Here is a 20205-nt window from a genome sequence, read left to right on the forward strand (position 1 = left end):
CTTCGGAAGAACCGGAGCTTTCTCTCAGCTCCACGTCGAATTCAAAAGCGAGAGAAAAGCTGAACCCCCCTCCTTTTTCTATTCCTGAATAATCCGTTTCAAGCGAGAAGAGAGGGTTGTCGCCTACAAACTGGAAAAAGATACGGAACACCCTTAAGCAGCAACGCCGCTGTCGCCAGAAGCTTTCGAGGGCAAAGAGGCGGAAGAATCAGTCTCCTTTCTTCCCATTTCTTCTCCGCTCTTGCCATTTGTAAAGGCTGGTCGAGCTCTTTCTAAAAACGTTCATCTGCGTTCGCGGAGGGATACTTTGCATCCTTTCATGTGTGTAGAGGGTCTGTTTTTGCTACTGCTACTGGCACCGCTGCCTGCCTGCCTGCCCGCCCGATATAGCCAAGCGGCGATAGGCGCTTGCCGTCAGTCGGTGAGCGGCGCTGCTCGGCTTTCCGGGCTGGGGTTGATGTGAGTGTATATGGCTCTGCGCGGGCGCGCGCGCGCGCTTGATTGAAGGGTAGACTTGTACGCGAAGAGGAGACGCAGGAGCAGGCAAAGCGGCGGCAAAGTAAGCTGCAAGAGCTGGCTTTTCCTGGGCTCAGCACCCTCGCTTAACTTGGGAACTGTCCACCAGTGTGAGCTCCTGAAAAAATGAACCTGCCGGTGCTCTACCTGTTCGGATTGTTTCTCAGTAGCGGGCAAGGTAGGAGTGCCGTTTCTTCTAATCGTGGTTTATTTACCGTCCAAACCTCTCCTCCGCCGCCCCCCTCGTTACAATGCAAATCAAAGATTAGCATCTCTCACCTCTTTGCCACCCCGGCAAATTAAGGATTGAAACCATTTTTACCCTCACACCAATTTGTTCCTGAAATCTATTTCTTGGGGTGGGGGGAGCTGTTACATTTTGTTGTTGTTCTGGTTGAAACAAAGATCAGCAAAAAAAAGAAGAAGAAAAGAAAATGTTAATTCCAGTTTCTTGGGGGTTTATCTCTTCCTGTCTTTCTATATGGACAATGATGGTCCTTGCTTCTTCACCGCAGATTTTTTAAAATAAATAATGCCTTACAAAGCATGGGTCTGAATGTGTTTCTTAATGTATTAATTAAAGTTGTTTCTTGTTTAAAAATATTTAAAGGACAGGATAGTTGTAATGAGGGAGAAATTTTGGATTTCTGCTATGTGCAAAAAATCAATCACCGTCCTTTGGTGCCTCTGTAAAGGAAGCTTCCTTCTGAATTTCATGTTATTTTTTCTGGGGTGTTTTGTTGGGCACAACATATATGTACATATATGCGTATGTACATAACAGTTTTATTGCAAGGCAGGGCATAACATACACACAACCATAAAGGAATGACAGTTACAAGGAAGTAGTAGTTAAAAGCACAACCATTGCATTTCTCTCTCTCTCTCTCTCTCTCTCTCTCTGTATTTTCCAACATTGTTTTTTTTTTAAATAGGCAGATAATTATTTGCTGGTGTTTCCTAGGTTATATTTGGATTCCACTAGTTTTGATTAGGGGAAGGAAGTGCTGAAGTGTGTTGATATGAGACACTGACAGATAGAACCTCTTTGCAAAAATGAATTGCAATGCTTTGAACAGTTCAGACAAGTTTGTAATAGGGCAAAGACTGGACTTAATTGCTAAAAGAATTTCTTTCGTCTATTCTGTGAAAGGTTTAATGAATTTCAACACAACATATTTATGCTGAAGTTTATATGCCTTAAGAAACAGACCAAATGGGAGTGGGGGAGGGAAGGGAAACGTATATAGTATCTGTGTGCCATATATTTTCTACAGTGCTCTTTTTAGTGAGTTCATCTGTCCAGCAGGGGGTGATAGAATTCCACTGAAATAGCATATTTGTTAATTCTACTCTGGGCAAGTTGTTTTACTCTGACGAGAGTATGAGTCTGTCTTTTATCATTCTTGAAGCACAGCTTGACATTCTGAATTGGGCTTCTTCAATTTTCATCTTCCCATCTCTCCCCCCTCCTCCATGCAATACTTCAGAAACTGACTTCACAAAAAAGATATGAAAATTAGACGAACAAGCCATTTTCCTCCAAGGCTTCTCTTCCATCACACATAGTAGAAATTACTTTCCGCAGTCTAGGAAAAAAATGTGCCTTTGCAAACTGTTGCACATTGCTAAACTAAATTCAGAGTAATCTTGTAAGTCATGGGATGAAATTGTTTCCGACTGAAATAGTGATGTAACAAAGTGATCTTTTTTATTATCTCTAAAGCAATTAAAATGTATAGCTCTAATAATGTTCAATGGAGCTACATTTAAGGGAAGAAAACAGACATTGCAAGAGATTAGTTATTGTATTTTTCCCTCTTGATTTTATAATATGGTTTTGTTTTTGTTTGGTTTTTTTCAAATATTTTTTAGATTCAACAACAAATATATTTTACAATACTTTGTTCAAATACTATGCATAGGTGTAATTATTGAATATATTCATCAATATGTTCTGAGAATTCAGAGTGGCTTGTATATATGATGCCTAGACCTTTATAGTTTCAGCAGAAAAACTAGATCATATATCTTTGGTCAAGAGTTGTCCTTCAGAGTGGATTGCATTTTGTATTGTGACAGTATGGAATGAAGAGGTTCCAGGAGAAGCTGAACGCTGTTCATTTCTTAAGGTCTTTTCAGAGTGCAGTGATTTGTGCAGTACATGTATTTATCATTTATACAGCAATCATGCTGCATAAACTTGCCCTTGGCAATTGGGATCATTTGCCAAATAGGTAATTCACCCTTGACTTGTAGACCCCGATAGAATATATTATTGCTGGCCTCTACATGAAATAACCTTCTTAAATTTGCCTTTGTTCAGAGCAATCTATCTGATACATGCTTAAATGCTTTTCTACTGTGAGATATTCAAGAGGCTTAGTAGAGCATCTAATTATCTACCATATATCATTAAAATGTTGGCAGCACAAATTGTAGATTTAACAATATTTTCTTGACTACCTAAAGCTTAACAATAAGGAGAGAGAAGTACTGTTTATTTACATAAATAATAAGCATCCTAGTAGCATGAGGGTAGAAAGAACAAATTTGGGAGAATTTCATTGAGCAATTTTAATAATAATAATAATAATAATAATAATAATAATAATAATAATAATAATGGAAACCCATTTTAAATAATGCAAAACCATTTCTACACCTTTATCTAAAACAGAATGCTTTCTTTGTCAATATTTTGAAAGCAATGCGAGCATATGGGAGGCACAAATAAAATAGGCAGTAATCACTGGGGTCATTTGCTTTCAATATATAAATTGCCAAGGTCCAGTTTTATGTTGGCAATATAGTTGCTGAGGATTTTATGAAGCATGGTGAAAGCTTATTTTTTCAGACACATTGTAAAGTTAGCCTAGCAGAAGGATAATGTATTTCTTTTTAAGCAGTCATGATATTTTGAGCTTAGCAACTGGGTTGTCAAAATGACCAAAGTTAAAATTGACAAACTTAAGTGCTCCGTGATGTCATAATTAGTTCCTACCCTTAATTTTAATCAGATATGTAAAAAAAATGTTACTTTAATGGATGCTGTCTGATAAAATGCATCCAAAAATTTGTTTTTAAAGCAGGATTTTTTGTTCATTCAGAATTTAGGTTTTTGATGAATAGTGTAAAAGTATTTAATTATGTCTTTGTTATCATCTCAAATGTTTGGCAAAATATATATTCAGAATGGAAAGGGATTAGATGTAATCTTACATTTAATTGCTAACAATAAATCCATTGAATTTAAGGAATTATAATTCAATATACATATTGAACTAATTATCTATCTATCTATCTATCTATCTATCTATCTATCTATCTATCTATCTATCTATCTATCTATCTATCTATCTATCTATCATGCTGACTTATAGAGAAGGCTTGTATCTACATTTTAGGATTCTGATGTTTTCTATTTATCATGCTTCTTACAATTGAAAGAGTACATAGTTTCTACATTGTGATAGAATATATTGTGAAGGTAGTCTGTTAGGTCTTGTTATGCTCAGTATGCTGTTATGTTGTTGAGGTAGACTTTTTCCTGTTACTTCAGTTTCCACATGAATACATAAATGTTTTCAGGAAATTCACTACTAATCAGTAACATGTCTTCAAAAGAGGCTCAAACTATAGTGGTACAATAAAATTAGGAAATCATTGAATGTCAATGATGTAGCAACTTCTTTCTTCCTTTGACATATAAGAAAAGATCTCACCTCAGATGAATTAAATAATATATATTCTTATAAACAACAATGTGGCTTTTCCCTATATTTCTCATAAATTTACTATGCAGCCCTGCCACTCAGAAAGAAAACTGCAAGGAAAAAATATATTAATGAGCAATATTTGGGAAAGAATGTTATTGCATTTTTCCAGCACATCTTGAAATAAAAAATATTATTAATTAGAAGGATTATGTATGGTTTTTTTCTTTAATTCATTCATTCAACAGTTTTAAAAATGTATTTGTAAATCAGAGGGGCAAAAATGTAGGTCTTTGATAGCAATCTGTGGAAAGATCATAAAAATTTTAACTCAAGTAAAGTCTAACTCTTAGTAGCAGAACACTGTAAATATGGTCTTTTCCAGGATTTTTTAAAATTATTATTTATGGTCTAATTGTCTCCCACCGAAATACTAATTAGGTTCAAACCTGCTTTACTTATTTGAGAAGCCAAAGTCATTTCTTAAGTCATCCCAGACTCACATTGACTGCAAAATCCTAGTTTCCAAGGAATGGAGAAAAGATGTCTGGGCTTATCCAATAAGATGTTTTAAGCGTCAAAAACTTTGTCTGAAGCAAATGAATAAGGAGTTGGAAGATGACCTGGGAAAGGACAAAGGAGGAAAAACCTCTGTAAAAAGAAGAAAGCAAGATGGTTGAAAAGATGGAAACTAGAAACAGCCAACCTTTAGTTATTCAGTTTCTCACATAAACTAAAAGTGTAGCAACATTAGATTGGGATTATGCAATTAGTCTGCCTTATTCATTCTGATATTTGGAAATATCTGTTAATTGTATTGATAAATTTGCTTCTGATGCTCTTCATTATCTTAAGCTTTTTGAGCTCAGTTCCCACTGTTGAATCTGCACCCCTGTCTTCCCATAGCATTAAATACCAAAGTGATGCTTGAGACACTGTTAGTATCAGTGATAAATATTTCATTCCATACATCTATAATTGTTTGGGCATTTGACCATTGTTTCCATTTTCTTTATTTTTTTTAATAAAGCCCATATTCAAACAAGAAGGTTTATTTTATTTTTATTTTATTTTTATATTGACAGGAAAAGTTAGAGCTGTTGTTCTCTGGATACATATTGTACCTCTGTATACTATGGTTCAGAGTTGATACTATATAACTGGATGGCTATTATTATTATTAGAAGTAGCAGCAGAAGCAGCAGAAGCATTTTTAGTTATGGAGTAAAGAAATTGATCAGGAGGAGAGAGCTTCCTGCTCTGACTCTCTAAGTCAGGGGTGTCAAACTCATGTCATCACAGTGGTGTCAAATGACATATCAAAACTCCCCCCCCCTTTCGCTAAATTGGGCCTGGACCTGGGCAGCATTTGACACATCTGGCCTATAGGCTGGAAGTTTGACAGTCCTGCTCTAAGCTGATGGTATGAAAGAAGAACCTGGTTAAAGCATTTCTTCCTACAGAAAAATAGTGGTGGCAGCAGAAACTACTACATAATCTATAATCCAATGCAGAGTGCATAGGTGGAAGAATCAAATCTGTTCTAGTTATAGTGTGCTAGTCAGTGGTGGGTTGCCAATTTTTTTACTACCGGTTTGGGCATGCTCCCACGTGTGTGTGTGTGCACACAACACTTCTGCACATATGCAGAAGCTTCTGAGTGGGTGGGCTGAGCCTCCTACTGCTGCTACTACAGGTTTTCTGGATCCGGGCTGAACTGGGAGCAACCCACCTCTGGTGCTAGCCCCCGTGTTGACATCCACCATACAATTCAATAGATAATATAGTTCCAGTGGAAATGAGGAAATAAAGGAAATTAATCAGTATTGTGCCTTTCAACTTTTAAACATCTTAGCAGGATAAACACTTACGATTGTTTATTTTAAAATACAACTGTTATTTGTTCTAATTAATACAACCTTTAAAAAGGGAGGGAATATTAACATAACTCTGTATGAATTCTAAGTATAACCTTATCTACGCAGTGCCCGCAGCCAGCAATTTCATAGTTATGGCTGTGTATCTAGTTAATGTGATGCATCTTCGAAAGAATATGATTTTTTTTACAGTTATGCTTTTTTCACATTTTGAGAAAAATCTCAATAATTAAGGTCCTGTATATTTTCAATTTGATATATATATACAATTGTCAGTGTCATAGTGTGTGAGAGACCTTTATTGTGAATGTACAGTTGTTTGTATTTGCAATTTGATAATTCACTTCTTACCCTTAAATACAAATTCAAGATTCTTATAATAACTTTACAAAAATCAAAACTTTGTAGAAATATTTATGTCATTGATTTCTTGTAAAACACATGTATACATATTATTAATTATTTTCAGAACTTTCCCTGAACATTGATTTTAATTGTACTTAAATTACTCCTTATTAATCTTATTACTGTGTCAGTCTGAATTTGTGAAGCAGTCTAAATATCTGCTGAGGATCTTGACAAAAATCATACACATTTTTCTCAGAAAATATTCAAATAATTTAATATTAAATAATGGTAGCTATCAAAGATTGATGTAATTTTTTTTACTGAATAAAATGGCAAAGCAATATAAAATGCAAGGTTAGGAGAACTTAACATTTCAATGTGGCAGAAACCAGTGTAGTGCAATGTAGTGGTTAAAGTATTGGATTAGGATGAGATAGAATCAGGTTCTATAGGCTCTTACTGCATGACTTTAGGCCAGTCATTCTCTCTATGTCACACCTAATTCACAGTATTGTTATTGTAGAGAAAATATGAATAACCAATTTGTATATTACCTTAAGCTCTTAGATGAAAAGTGAAATATGATATATGATTTAAAGACATAGTTACTGAGATACAGGCAGGCTTTGACTTATGACCAGTTGCTTAGCATCCAGTAAACATTACAATGGACCTTCTCAGAGCTACCGATGACCTGGTTTCAAGGTTGGTGGCCCCTTCTAGTGATCTGTGATTTATGGCTGTTTTCATTTACATCCAGTTGCAGCATCCCATGGTCAGATGATCTCATTTTAAAAATATTTTTGCCAGAAACCAGTGTTCACTTCTGGTTTCCAGCAAAAAACAGCAATTGTGTTAGTTTATCAATGTCTGCATTTGCTTAATGACTGCTGTGTTTGCTTAACAACTGCTGCAAAAAGATAATATCATTGGGTACAGTCTCATGGTGACACACAGCCACCATGAAATATGACCATATTATAGTCGTAAGTTGTACCTGTATGCATAAAATACTAAATGTTATTACTTAAGAAGGTGTGACTGTGTTGACACTGAACCCTAATGCTGGCTCTTGATAAATGTACATAATATTCTATGCTAGGGTCTTGTTAAAAATTATCTACATAATAATATTTTTGTCTTTTTATTAGTCAGTAACTACGATAATAAGAAAGTTAACTTAAAGAATGTTTGGCTTTCATGACTGAAGAATTTTACTTTGTCTCAAGAATAATAAATACTGTTTCAAATTTTCTCTGAAACCATCTAGAATCAAAGCTGAATCTCCCCTCATTCATCCAGGTAATTCTGTCTACATTATAGCAATGTAATGCGAGTGGATGAATGAGTTTATTGAAATAGTGAACTGATGACTTATAAACCCAAAGTCATCAAAACATTTAACCACATGAAATAAATTTATAATTTCAATTCATAAAACAAAATATGTATTTATGGAGTTAGCGTGTGGTTAGTTGGTACTTAGATAGAAAATACCTTGGAATATAGGGCTGTAGGCAGTGTATTAGTTGAAAAATATGCAGGAAGACACCAATTGCAAACCATTTCCATTGTGTTGACAAGATACTTGCATGGAAGATCTTCTGAATGCTTTTCAAGTGATTTAACTTATAAGAAAACTTTTAATACAGTTATTTATTTATTTATTTATTTATTTATTTATTTATTTATTTATTTATTTATTTATTTATTTATTTATTTATTTATTTATTTATTTATTTATTTAATCAATTTATAGGCTGCCCAATCCCGGAGGACTCCTGGCGGCTTACAACAAAAGAAAAAAAGAAATAATAAAAAATGAAAATAAAAACAGGTTAAAATCAACACACATACATTCGTTACGATCGGGGCTGGACCTCAACAATTAGGTCAACAGCCCCAGGCCTGCCGGAATAGCCAGGTTTTAACAGCTTTTCTGAAGGCCATGAGAGTGGGTAAGGTCCCGATTTCTGGGGGTAGCTTGTTCCAAAGGGTCGGAGCAGCCACAGAGAAGGCTGTCCTCCGGGGAGCCACCAGCCGGCATTGTCTGGCTGACGGCATCTGAAGGAGGCCCACCCTCCTTCTCACCGGCCGTTGGGAGGAATGTGGCAGTAGGCGGTCTTGCAGGTATGCTGGCCCTAAGCCATGTAGAGCTTTAAAGGTTGGAGTTATATCTCCAACTATAGTATAATATTCTTCCATCCAATGATTTCTCACAACCTTTACAATATAGGTAATATTTAACCTGTGACATGAACTTCCTTTATAATAATTTTCAAATCTTATTTCCCATTCCAGAATTTTTCCCTTAAGGAAATATTAAATGATTCATTGTTTCCTAACATAATAACATAATATGTGAGATCTTCCAAGATTATTGTTCTCAAAACAAATATTTATTGAAAAAGAATGTTACACCCTCCATACACATAATCACCAGATTAAAAATTGCATAATAGATTTCTGTTTACACTTCTTGCCCATACAAAACATTTTTGTTGCTTGAAACTGCCAGCCATTCTAGAAGCCATTATATCATATGGTACACCCATGTCTAACTCTTTATTTAAATACTGTGTATCAGCACTTTATAACAAAATCTTTATTGAGAAGAAAAATCAAAATAAAATTGTAATACATAAATAATTCAAAATTAAATTGATACATTTAAGAATAATATATTTCCCATTCCAAATACCTATTGTTTCTTCAGACAGTATTTTAGTAACCTATTTTGCTTAATTTATCTTATACTACCTAAATAGTGTTTTCCTGCAAATAAATTGCTTGTAAATTGAAGCCAGTGTTCTATTATACTCAAAGACAAGGAAATAAAACAATTGCTAAAGTAGAGAGTTAAAATGGCTACAGTTGTCACTGGTAAAAGTATGAAAGATTTTCAAGATTAATGTGGAAATGGATATTGCTTGGTTTGAACTAAATCAATTTAATGCTGTCTATAATGACACTATAAATGGCACTTTTCCCTCTTTCTATTTCTGTTTAGCTACTTCTTTATCTTGCCCCATCTTTATCCAGTCAATACCTCCAAATAATTCCTTTCTTCCTTCCTACACCCTCCCTCCCTTCTTTCCCTCCTTTCTCCTATTCATGTCAATGTTCATGTTTATCTCTACACATATTGTAGTATATCTATATATAAGAATGATAATGCACATGAAATAAATATTTCTATATTAAGATAGAAAGTTAATGGTTAATTCTCTTACTCCCCATTCTTTCATTTGTGATGCATCTCTATTCACAATCATAATTACAATCCCTTACATTCATTCAGGAATGCATCTAAATCTATTTTATATCTCGACAGTGAGCCTTAGACATCCTTGCCTGAGCAGATAGGCAGAAGAATTTAGAATAGCAGCAAATATAAATATATGCATAGGCAAAAGACCTCATTCATTATCTCACAAACCTGCAGCAGATAAAGAAAAATAGAAAAAAATAGATTTCAATAATTCTAAATCCAAGATTTAAAGGGATTGGAGGATGAATTAGAAACATGTGTATCCAGGTCTCTCTGTGTGTGTGTTTGTGTGTGTGTGTGTGTGTGTTTGTTTGTGTGTGTGAGAGAGAGGGGGGAAGGAGGGGGAGGGAAGGAGGGAGGGAGAGGGACAGCTGATTAAAACTTTTGTTTGTTAAGATAAAAGGTCAGGGAGGTGCAAACACCTTATAGAATATATTGTAAGACAAAGAAATATCACTGCAGGAGGTAGACAAGGTGAAGAATGGAAAAAAGTCACAAGGGGTTTATGAGCTACTTTCCAGGAGAAACAGGAAAATGCAACATTTGCTGACAGCAGTAACTGCCATGGTGTGTATACTACACTTCTCTTCTGATATCTGAAGATAAGGAGGATGCAGAATCAGACCAATACATTACTAGAGAGAAGAGAAAAGCAATGTTATAATTCTTTGAATGAAGTTCTTTTGGTGATCTTTTTTATATTAAATAAATGTATCTCTTATCTCCATCTCATATTTACAGTAAGATGAAAAGTTTATAAGCATTAAAGAAAAGTTATGAAATGAAATAGTAATTCATTTCTGGCAATGTCAGTCTTTCATAATCTGAATTAGTTGACATCAGAAATAATGTATAGCATTTAGAAAACAGAAATTTGCACAAAAATGCAAGCTTTATGCCTTAGGTTATGGTTTTATATTACCATTCAAATCAGTATTCAAATCGTGTTGCCAGCTATTCAAGCATTTGGGCTGAGTGATTGGATATTAAATGGCATTGTGCCATTTATGGCAGTTCTAAGCTTTGATTCCAACAATTGCTAAGCGCTTGAATGGATCATTCCATAGATTTACATTTGATATTTATGGCTACTTCACCTCATAAATTTTGAGTGCATGTGGGATTATTACAAAATGTTGTTTGTTGATTTTTAAACCTTATTTTTAAAACAAGAATACTTATTCTTGTTATATCTCAATTCTAAATAAAATTAGATACTAGATTCTATATGTTGCTGAATGAATAATTGGAACTCTCTAAATTTGTATTTTCATTAATATATTTGAATTTAATCATAGGCAGTATTTTTCTACCAATTACCAAAAATATGGAATTTTATTTTTCCAGCTTTAATTACTACTGTATATGCCTATGGCATAAAAACTTATCCTAGAACATCAAATTTGGTTCAATTCCAATCTGTTCTGAGAGAGTTAACTTGCTTTCATTTTATTTCATGAAATTGTGGAAGTCTCTAATGAATGACCATGAATCAGGATGATAATTTTTAGGCATTTAATATCACAGGTAATGAAACAATATTTTATGTCATTGATTATCATTGATAATGATTGATTTCAGTTGACTATTCCTGCCCATAACAGCTATAGTGTGTATATGTACTAAATAAATACATAAATAATATTATATAAGAACATTGGGCCAGAACTAATGGCAAGTTTTAATCTTCATTAAGTCACAAAGCTTGCTAAATGATAATTTGAACCAATCACTGTCATTTGACTAAAAGTTGTTGAGAAATAAAATGTGGAAGGAATAAGAATAATAAAAGGAAGTGCTTTATATAATTGCAGCTTAATAGATGGTTAGATTTATCTATTTCTTTCACATACATACATACATATACATATATACATATATACATATATACATATATACATATATACATATATACATATATACATATATACATATATACATATATACATATATACATATATACATATATACATATATACATATATACATATATACATATATACATATATACATATATACATATATACATATATACATATATACATATATACATATATACATATATACATATATACATATATACATATATACATATATACATACATACATACATACATACATACATACATACATACATACATATTAGATATCTATTAGAGTTTTACAACCCCCGGTATGCCCAAATATGGGAGGAAGATCACTACTTCCATTCTCTGTCCTTCGGCTCGTCACAAGAGACCATCCAGGCAGAAACCCAATATTTTTACTGTTGCCTTTTTGTTACATTTTGTTGTATTTGTGCTGATAAATAAATAAAGGGAGACTAGTATAGATCTATTTCAAGCTATTTAGCTCTCATCAGCTAGCCATACCCTCAAATCCCAGTAAGGGTATGGCTAGCTGATGAGAGCTAAATAGCTTGAAATAGATCTATACTAGTCTCCCTTTATTTATTTATCAGCACAAATACAACAATATATATTAGATACACACACACACACACACACACACACACACACACATGTGTGTATGTGTGTTTTTCTGTACGTGTGTGTGTGTGTGAGAGAGAGCAGTTTACAGAGTCAGCATATTATCCCCAACAATTTAAGTCCTCATTTTACCTACCTCGGATGGATCGAAGGCTGAGTCAACCTTATTATTGCTTATTTCAGCTAATAATATTATAAAGTCTGTCTGAAAGATTCTGGTATAAATTACCAGACCACTTTAAAAACAGCATGTTTGCAGATAAAACACGTGAAAGTGACATGGGCTAGGAATCCACTAATATGCTCTGTTTTAGGCCCAGTACTCTTCAACATCTTCATCAATGATCTGGATGAGAGGATAAATTGGAAACTCATTAAATTTGCAGATGGCACCAAGATGGCAGGAATAGCCAACACTCCAGAAGATAGACTTAAGATATAGAAGGATCTTGACAAACGTGAACATTGGGCACTATCTAATAAAATGAAATTCAATGGTGAAAAGAGTAAGGTTCTACATTTAGGCAAGAAAAACTAAATGCACAGGTACAGTATAGGTGGTACCTTGCTCAGTAGTAGTAACTGTGAGAGGAATCTTGGAGTCCTAATGGACAACCATTTAAATATGAGCCAGCAGTGTGCAGCAGCTGCCAAAAAAGCCAACACAGTTCTAGGGTACATAAAAAGAGGGATAGAATCAAGATCACATGAAGTGTTAATACCACTTTATAATGCGTTGGTAAGGGCACACTTGGAATACTGCATTCAGTTTTGGTCGCCACGATGTAAAAAAAAAGATGTGGAGACTCTAGAAAGAGTGCAGAGAAGAGCAACAAAGATGATTAGGAGACTGGAGGAACGGTTGCGGAGACATGATAGCAGTTTTCCAATATCTCAGGAGTTGCCACAAAGAAGAGAGAGTCAAACTATTCTCCAAGGCACCTGAGGGCAGAACAAGAAGCAATGGGTGGAAACTAATTAAGGAGAGAAGCAATTTAGAACTGAGGATAAATTTTCTGACAGTTAGAACAATTAATCAGTGGAACAGCTTACCTCCAGAAGTTGTGAATGCCCCAACACTGGAAGTCTTTAAGAAGATGTTGGATAGCCATTTGTCTGAAATGGTATAGGGTTTCCTGCCTAGGCAGGGGGTTGGACTAGAAGACCTCCAAGATCCCTTCCAACTCTGCTATTGTATTGTATTAATTTGTACTTTCTTTATTTTGAAGAATGTACTATACTCTACCTGTCACATTTTAACTATTTGAAATTTTATTATTTGTATCTTGAAATCTTGTATTTATTTTGAAATAATATCAAAAATAAAAATAATTTATTGAAAAAATGCAGAATTACTTAGCATTAAGGTTTTACATGTACCAGTATACTGTCTATTATTTGTTTGTTTGTTTGTTTGTTTGTTTATTTATTTACTGTAATGCTCCTGAGAAGGTGGATTCTTTTTAGCCCTCAGGGAAGTCACTGAAAAAGAGCTTTTCTAATTAAAAAAAATCTTTGTTGTCATGTTGCTGCTGTGTATTGCTGATCAGAATGCTAAGTAGTTGAATTCTACATATCCCTTTTAGTGATAGAGGAATAGTTGCCAAACTTATGTCAGCAATTAACTTCGGAAGATTTTTATACAGAAAATGCAACCAATTAAGATAACTATTTTTCCTTAAAGAAGTAATAGCATATTTTTAACTCAGACAAATATATACGTTATTTCAAATCTGCAAGCAATGTCCACCCATTTCTAGAGTAATTTTTAAAAACATTCTATGAAATCAGTGGTGGTTCTCAAGTGCTTTTAAGGAAAGCAAAGAGCATGATTATTTCAAACTTTGTGGTTTAAATATTACATCCTCTCATAATCCTCAGTATATCTATTACTTAACTTCTGCAGTAATAAAAAATATCAATCTATATGATTGATGAAATTTTTACAAAGAAGCTAAAATGGAAAACTAATCCATGTTATATTGAATGAAGGCTGTTATTGCTCAATCAGTTACCTTAATTTTTGTTCTGTTTTAACAAATAATTATTTTTATGTATGATTATATTATTTGGTATTATTATTTGAATCATGTTTTAGAACCCTCCATGGTCAGTTATTATATCTAATTTGTAAATATACTGTTCATTTTTGGTAACATCAGCATCATAATGGAAAAGTATAAATAATTTGGTTCTGATTTATATTATTATAAAAAGGAACTTGGTTCAGGTCAAATTATTTATTTGAGCAGTGAACTGATAGAGGTTGCTCATTTTATTTGTTTATTTAAAACTTTTATATAGCTACCTATCTTAAACCATACTGCATGTGCTCATAACCCCAAAATAAATATATATATATATATAAATATGATATAGCTTTATAAAATAATATACAAAACATACACATGTATGTGTATGAGTAGGTATATGTATATGTATATGTATATGTATATGTATATGTATATGTATATGTATATGTATATGTATATGTATATGTATATGTATATGTATATGTATATGTATATGTATATGTATATGTATATGTATATGTATATGTATATGTATATGTATAGTAGTATGTATATGTATATGTATATGTATAGTATGTATATGTAAAACCCCATACTGAAAAACCTGGCAGCACAGGTAACTTTCTAAGTTTCCCATAGATCAATAATAAAAAATAGCAAGTTGTTATAGTGCTAATTGCAATGATTTACTGATATTCTGCTCTTAAAAGTACATGCTGATATTTTTTTTCACCTCCACTCCTCATCCCATCCAATCCCCCCCCGCTCCAAATAATCTGTATGTGTTTTAATTCCCCATTTCTGATAGATACAAAAAATGATATAGTTCAGTATAGTTTGTTAGCACATAATAACATATTGAAAACCACAAGCTGACCTTAATTCAAATTTGCCATTTAAGGACCTGGGCCATTACTTTCTTTTTCTTGAAACAGATATGAGCCAGTGTTTCAAAAAGTGAACAATTTTTGTAGACAATTGTTTTGAGTTTGGCTATCAGTGAAAATATGTATTCTATTGAATATATGTCATATCTGCTGAAAATAAGTGATTGACCACTAAGTCTAAAAATACATCAGTATGAGCTGTTTCCCAAGGTACTTTATACAACTTTTTTTATATATACATTGTTCATCCTATAAACTATTCTTGAAGACAAGGATGTTTCTAATTATCTGAAAGCTGCAGAGCTATATTAATCTTATAAATCATATAATTTATATAATAGGTATTGCATAAAGGAATATTTTCAACCTCATAAATTTGCCACAAGTTGCATATAAATGATAACTCTTAGAAGTTAACCTTGCTACTGCTGCTGCTGCTATATTTTTCTGCTGCGTATGAGAATATGTTTAATGCATGGCATATAGAAATCTGATTTATTTGAGTAGATTCTTTAATTCCGCCCTCAACACAATAAATGTCTTCATACTACAGACATCCACTTTGGTTGTCCTGGCCATCCCCAAACTGCTAATAACTAATTGTTATGAGTGTTTGCCTTTGGGAACTGGATTGGTAATTTGTATAAGCATATGAGACAAAAATAGCATCTAGATGGATGGCATTAATGAAGAGAGAAAATTGTGTTATTCCTGTATTGCAATCTCTACCAATTTTGGGTTCTAGATCAACATAACATTGACTCTAGTTTATAAAGACAGAATGTATTGAGATAAGGTATACAGTCGTCTTCTAAAAGTAACCTCAGCTAAAAATTTGTCTACTTTGGCTAATTCAGCAATTTAGCTCTCTAGTAATCTTCAGTTTAATCTTATTTATTGAGACAGCAAATAACCTGATAAATAGAAAAGTGGTGATTCAGTGTTAAAAAAACCCAATTATTGTTTGAAGACTTTTCAAAAGCATTTTGTGGCCACAATCTAGAATTAGGATGGCATGCTTTCATTTGGGATGGGAAAAATAAAGCACACAGTTACTTCCAAAGGCATCAAATTAGAAATGCTCTATTGCAAACATAGCTACAAATTAAAATAAAGCATTATAATAAAATTCCAATTTGGTTATCGACTGTGGAAGCACTAATCTAGCCAAATGTTTTAGATATAAATAAAATAATAAGATATGAAGATTTATTGGATAATTAGGATAAATTAAAAACAAGACAAGAATTTAAAAAATCAGGGAATGGATATAGACTGGTTGCCATATATGCAGATACAGACTAGATACAAGAAGGACTTAGAAACAGACGGGTTTTACAAAAAACCCACAAGAATTAGACAAAATTTTACAGGGGACAGAAGAAAAACTGATTTAAAAAATATACCATTATTTATTGTGATTTAAAATAGAAAAAGAAGTAGTGAAAGAGACCATGATAACATGGGCAACAAATTTTGGATACAACACAGAATTAGAGAAATGGGAAAACCTCTGGGAAATAAACTACAAGCTAACAATGGCAACAGAATACAGAGAAAACTTGTACAAAATGTTCTACAGATGGCACCTACCACCAGTGAGAATAGTGAAAATGTTTCTGAACTGTTCACCAGAGTGCTGGAAATGCAGCCAGGCCCATGGAACATTTTATCATATGTGGTGGACGTGTACAGCAACAAAAAATATTGGATATGAATAAAAAATTGGCTAGAAGAGATAACCACACAATCAATAGAATTAAAACCGGAACTAATTCTATTAGAGATAATTACAGAGAATTATGAGAAAAATTAAACACTTAATATTACATGTAATAACTGCAGCAAGAATCATGTATGCACAAAATTGGAAAAACAAAAATAAACCAACAGAAGAAAATGTGATAAAAAAGAATTAGAATGCACTGAAATGGGCAGACTTACAAAAGAAATAAAAGACAAAGAAGAATCTGTGTATTACTTAATATGGAATTTATGGTACAAATGGCTAGAGGAAAGAGGCAAGGAATAAGAAAGCATTAAAGGGAAAAAAGATTAAGAAATTATAAAACAATCATAAAACTGCATAATTAACAAGAAGAGGGAAAATGTAAGATTGTAATAAAAAGGTACAGAATAAGAATTATAAGGGAAATATATCTACATAGAATGATAAAAGAGGCTGGGTTTTTAAAAAATATAATTACTATATATGTATACTTTTTTCTTTTAAAAAAGAAGAAGAAAGATATATGTTAAAATTAAAGATGTATATTGAAATGGAATTATAAATACCATCAACATAAAATGGAACTCGCTGAGAGGCTGAAATACACCAAGTAAATGAGATGAAGAATGCAGATTAGAGGAGAGAGCTAAGGGAAGAAGAAAGGGATAAGAGTGAGGGCGGGGGGAAGAGGAAGAGAGAAAGAAGGAGCGGAAAGGGGAGAGAGGAGAAGGAGAGAGGAAGGGGAAGTAGAGAAGAGAAGGATGACAGAGGGAAGAAAGGAGGTATGGTGGAGGAGGAGGAGGAGAGAGGGAGAAGAAAGTGATGGAAGAGCCTATAATCTTTTTTGGGAGTTGATGGTAAGACGAATTGATGTAAACATTTAACAATATAATATAATGTTGGTTATGTAATAATATACATGTGGTTATTTGTTATGAAACTGAAAAAATAAAAAACTTTATAAAAATAATTATATAAGAGGTATTGTATAGAAATAAGTACAATGAAAGAGTAATATGTATAGAAGAAATACAAGTATAAATTACCATAAGAGTATAATGGAGGCTTAACGATGTGGAAATGTTGCAAAGGTAATATTTGTATTTTTTAAAAATGAGAAAAAATAAAAACATTAAAAAACAATTTGTGGCCTAGACCCATGCTTTCCACTCACTTGTTAGTTGCATTAATATAACAATATTTAGGAAAAGTAATATTTTATACTTTCCTATTTTTTAAATGGCTTTTGTTCCATATTTTACATTTTAAATTAAATTATAGTTTTTTCTAAGCTAAAGGAATTAGTATTTCTTGTAGTTTCTTTTCCCCCCAAAGTAATTATTTGAATACTTTGATTCATGTCAGTTCTTCAACTGGCATCAAGAAAAAGCTCAGAATGAGCTGAGATTATGAAGTATACTAAGAATGACAAAGCAATCTTTTTCCAATATATTCAATATATAATGAAAAGACCATGTTTGCTGCTCAGTGAAGATATCAAATGCTACCATTCAACAAAGAACAGACAGAACTACTCAGTTATTGTTTCACTGTTGTCTTTTCCCACATTTTTTTTAATGCTCAAATTATGAAGAGTGGAATAAATAATCAAGGATTGGAAGTTAATAGATACAAAGACAGGGGATACTTTTTTTATTTCTAATGAGTAATTTATTTTAAGGTAACAACAAATCGAACCCTTGTGCATATAGGCATCTACCAAGGGAGATCCAAAAGGACAAGCTGGCAGATGCAATATGATTCATGTTTCCTTTTGTAGTATGTGTGATGTTAACATATATACAAAAAAGGTAGGTGTCCATTATAATGCCTCTCCTAATCGCTTGTCTTTTTTGTCCTACCCCAAGAGCAGTCTTGCTCATATATCATCTTTGATAAATTTTGGAGAAATTTGGTGAGGTACAGATTACTGAACACAAACAAATGTATCCATAGATTCAAAAGGAAACACAACAAAGATCCAAAAACTCTCAGGAAACAATAGATAGTTTGGAAATTTTTGGGCAGCTAAGAAAATGAAGCATACATAAACACAGAAAAAAACAAGTTATAATAATTGTCATAAATCAGAAAGGATTTGTCAATAACAAATCTTATCAGACTGATATCTCAATTGATGCCATAACAGATTGTAAACTTTATATGTCTACATACAGACATTCAGACATTCAATTTGCGATGAACACCCTTTGAATGGTGGGAATAGGAATGGATTTTCAGAGGGGAAAAAATTGCAGGCTACAGAAACCAGGAGCACTAGTCAGGTGACCCTGAATACAGATTAACCTCCAAGTGGTTTAACAACTCTATAAAAGGATGCAGATTACTAGCTGTCTGCAAGGAATGTAAATCCTTCCATTCTCCATAGGAAATGGGGAAGCGTCTAGGAGTGGGTTATTCTTATGTCCAATCTGCCCTGAGACTTGAGTTAATTTGAAGACACACCTCTCTGTTTCCTGTGCATAGCTCCACTTTCAACTTAGTCTGGCCCAGAGAGACATCTTTTTCAGTTGGCTCCTGAATTGGACTTGAGAATTTCTTTCCTGGATCCTTTTCTTTACCCCCCCCCCCTCTCCTGAGGAAGAGCTTTCAGGCTGCATCTTGGGCCATTAAGGCAGCGGATTCAGATTCATTCTTTAATCAACCCATACGGCTGTGGCTGGCCAGATGCAGAAACATATCCCACTGGATGGCCAATGGTTGCTGCAGGACATGAACAAGGTAATGGTTGCTACCCAGTTTTCCTAAGATGCCACTCTTCATGCACTAAAATATGTGGCCAGAGCCTTGGCGATGTCTGTGACCTCCAGGAGGCTTTTGTGGCTTAGCAGCTGGCAAGCAGACACAAAATCTAAATGGCACTTTGCGGCGGCTCCCTATGTGGGGTCCCAGTTGTTTGGGGAGCCACTGGAACCCATTCTTGTAGAAGACAAGAATTAGAAGAGTAAGAACAGAGGCCTGCTCCATATTACCATAGTCTTTCTGCCAGCAAGACCAAGAGGTCCAGCAAGCCAGGTGTTTCCATCCCCATAGCAATAGGCAGCAGGATAGGCAATTGGATAGATCGTATCATCGAGACTGTCCTGATACCAACCCCAGAACAAGAGACACTTTCGGGGAGAGGCGGTTGCCTTTTCCACAGAGGAAAGTAAGTCAGAATCGATTCCTCTGATTGGCAGGCCTGGGGACTTTATGGCATCAGTGGATCTGACTGAGGCCTACCTCCATATTTTGATTTTTTCTGACCATAAGAGGTTTCTAAGATTTTCCTACAGGGGCATCCACTACCAGTACAGGGTGCTTCCCTTTGGATTCACC

The 20205-nt window shown here is 33.9% G+C and overlaps 1 protein-coding gene across 2 annotated transcripts in view; it reads left to right on the forward strand.

Annotated features, from left to right (window-relative positions):
• Positions 1-336: 336 nt before the first annotated feature.
• NCAM2 (neural cell adhesion molecule 2) overlaps positions 337-20205 on the forward strand; it is a 169872-nt gene continuing 150003 nt past the window's right edge. The window contains exon 1 of one of the 2 annotated variants that reach the window (XM_087721558.1): positions 337-694. In XM_087721558.1, the coding sequence (XP_087577684.1) occupies positions 643-694 (52 nt within the window). In that variant the 5' untranslated portion in view covers positions 337-642. The remainder of the gene's footprint in view (positions 695-20205) is intronic. The other variant, XM_087721557.1, reaches the window with a different exon arrangement.

The sequence above is a fragment of the Thamnophis sirtalis genome, unplaced genomic scaffold (assembly GCF_051295495.1).
Source record: "Thamnophis sirtalis isolate CommonGarterSnake01/CBP01778 unplaced genomic scaffold, rThaSir2_p1.2 scaffold_8, whole genome shotgun sequence".
Taxonomy (NCBI): domain Eukaryota; kingdom Metazoa; phylum Chordata; class Lepidosauria; order Squamata; family Natricidae; genus Thamnophis; species Thamnophis sirtalis.